At 32.9% G+C, this 2210-nt stretch overlaps 2 protein-coding genes across 2 annotated transcripts; one reads left to right on the forward strand and one right to left on the reverse strand.

Moving 5' to 3' along the window:
• The first annotated feature begins 147 nt into the window (after positions 1-147).
• On the forward strand, positions 148-1757 carry Mos (proto-oncogene serine/threonine-protein kinase mos). Its single transcript, XM_011637839.3, has 4 exons — positions 148-395; positions 475-662; positions 782-1167; positions 1252-1757. Exons 1-4 carry the CDS (start codon positions 319-321, stop codon positions 1546-1548), a joined length of 948 nt encoding a protein of 315 aa, XP_011636141.2. The 5' UTR covers positions 148-318; the 3' UTR covers positions 1549-1757.
• On the reverse strand, positions 1541-2204 carry LOC105426555 (U6 snRNA-associated Sm-like protein LSm5). The gene is made up of 3 exons (XM_011637838.3): positions 2159-2204; positions 1876-2072; positions 1541-1729 (listed from the first exon to the last, which is right to left on the reverse strand). Exons 1-3 carry the CDS (start codon positions 2202-2204, stop codon positions 1697-1699), a joined length of 276 nt encoding a protein of 91 aa, XP_011636140.1. The 3' UTR covers positions 1541-1696.
• Between the last annotated feature and the right edge of the window lie 6 nt (positions 2205-2210).

The raw sequence follows: 2210 nt of genomic DNA on the forward strand, positions 1-2210 counted from the left end.
CTCTGATGTTTTTATCCCACAGTCGAGAATTTATCTATTTCGTGATTAAAATTTAATACGTGTAGAATGAACATAAATTTCTTATGCTCAAAGCTCGAAAGCATATAATCTAGACAGTTCACATTTCGTATCTACCATTTCCCCACATTGACCTCTGTGTTTGTATACAGAGAACGGAATTTTAATGAGAATCCCATATCTTTCCTGTATATGATATAGCGAAAATTTCATAGTTTTCTATGTAAATGGTATTAGAAAAATCCTACATTTGTTCTTTCTACACGTAGAAATTATTATTATAGTGTAATTATCTCATAAATGGCTTCACCGCAAAGATTAGTGCATTCTCTGAAACATCTATCACCTCGGTTGCTGGAAATTAAATCGAATATTAGGTGAGACCAAATAAAATCTTTTTATTACTTAAATCAAAGATTTAAACAAATATTATACAGACAAATATTTATTTATTAGAGCACCTTCGGTTCCTAAAACTCCAGATAATGTTCATGAAGGAAAGGCGAAAAATGAAAAATTGTTATCACCGTTTAATATTGATACCCCTAATAGAGTCAAATTACTTGAGAATGGTCTACCGAAAAAATATCATTCTATACTCGGAGCAGGCGCTTTTGGTACTGTCTATAAGGCGCTTTATAAGGGTACCTTGCGATATAATTTTGTAATTTATTAATAAATTTCGTTAATTGGTTTAAGCGCGTGCGAGTAGCAATGGAAGTTTATAATGTAAATTCTTATTTCTTATTGCTACATTTCTTAGGAGACCAAATAGCAGCTAAGATAATTCCACGTAAACAGAACGACGATGAAACGATAAATTCGGAGAGACACGCAGCTACTTTGCGACATGCCAATATCGTGAAAATATTGAGTATAGAACAAGGAAGTAGCTTATCGCTGATAGCAATGGAATTGTGTGGCATCTCATTGCAGGATAGGCTGCAGGAATCAGCTCTGCTAAAAGAGGAGCGCGTTTCTATTTGGAAAGATATTGCTCGCGCGCTCCAATTTTGTCACAATTCTGGAGTGATACATGCAGACGTTAAAGCAACTAATATTCTAATGGCAACTGGTGGTCAGGCTAAACTCACCGACTTTGGTAGCTCTATATTAATCGACAAACCACATGTTTCAATCCAGCCACGAGTATGCATATACAAAAACACACACACATACATAAGACGCGTAGTGTATCATTTCTTATAAAGAATCTATATCTCTTCATCTTAGGGAACACCTGGTTATACAGCACCAGAAATACTCAAAGGAAATATACCTACATTTGCCACTGATATTTATTCGCTAGGAATTGTGGCTTGGCAAATGCTATCTCGACAAGTACCTTTTTATGGATTACATATCCATACCATCATATACATTTCTGTAAAAGGAACACGTCCTAAGGATGAAGCTCTCGACGATGAATTTGCTGGAAGATACAAGGAACTATTCAGAGCAGCATGGTCACAGCATGCAGTAGATAGACCTTCGCTTGATGAAATAATAAACAGACTTGACCTTTTGTAATAATAATTAACATTTATTTAATAAGAATTGAGCTTGAGTTTATATCGTTATAATCTTACTTGAAATAAGTTAGATTACATTTAATACTTCATTATAATTTTATTAAGGTAAATCTGATGAAATTAGGATGATGACTAAAAAATCAATTTTATGTATCCGGCATCTCCCCACCAGGCACCAACTGTAGCAAAATAAATAAATTATAAAAATTTGTGTTTTTTTTTTCTCTACCATGTTAGAAACTAATCTACTGGAAATCTAATTTCTAAGAATTATTAAATATGAACTATATAATTGATATTATATTGATATTATAATAATAACAACCATAGTGATGTTGCTGCCATTAAGAAGAATTTGATCCAATTTTGTAACTCTACGTCCTTCTGGGGTTGCTTCGCTTTCCGTTACATCTTCCAGCAACATGTTTACAAAGTCGTCAAAACCTTGTAGAGTTCCCACAATTTCTTTGTCATTTTTCATGATAATGTGTATCCGAGAACCAATACATTTATCAACTAATTCTATAAATCATATTTATTAATATAATATTACTTCTTAATAAAACATCAGTGGTATAACTTTTAAAATATGAATGTATTAATCTTACCTAGAGGCAATAAGGTAGATGGATTTGTGCTAACCGAAGTAGCCATAGTGAT

The sequence above is a fragment of the Pogonomyrmex barbatus genome, unplaced genomic scaffold (assembly GCF_055798465.1).
Source record: "Pogonomyrmex barbatus isolate J1 unplaced genomic scaffold, ASM5579846v1 scaffold11, whole genome shotgun sequence".
In the NCBI taxonomy this organism is placed as follows: Eukaryota; Metazoa; Arthropoda; class Insecta; order Hymenoptera; family Formicidae; genus Pogonomyrmex; species Pogonomyrmex barbatus.

Bases quoted from the DNA above. Each gene is read 5' to 3' on its own strand.
- Mos (XM_011637839.3), top strand. From the start codon at position 319: ATGGCTTCACCGCAAAGATTAGTGCATTCTCTGAAACATCTATCACCT. The intron at 663-781 runs GTACCTTGCGAT...TACATTTCTTAG, and splicing joins CTATAAGGCGCTTTATAAGG to GAGACCAAATAGCAGCTAAG. The intron at 1,168-1,251 runs GTATGCATATAC...TCTTCATCTTAG, and splicing joins ATGTTTCAATCCAGCCACGA to GGAACACCTGGTTATACAGC.
- LOC105426555 (XM_011637838.3), bottom strand. From the start codon at position 2,204: ATGGCTACTTCGGTTAGCACAAATCCATCTACCTTATTGCCTCTAG. The intron at 2,073-2,158 runs GTAAGATTAATA...TATGATTTATAG, and splicing joins ATCTACCTTATTGCCTCTAG to AATTAGTTGATAAATGTATT. The intron at 1,730-1,875 runs GTTGTTATTATT...ATTTTGCTACAG, and splicing joins ATGGCAGCAACATCACTATG to TTGGTGCCTGGTGGGGAGAT.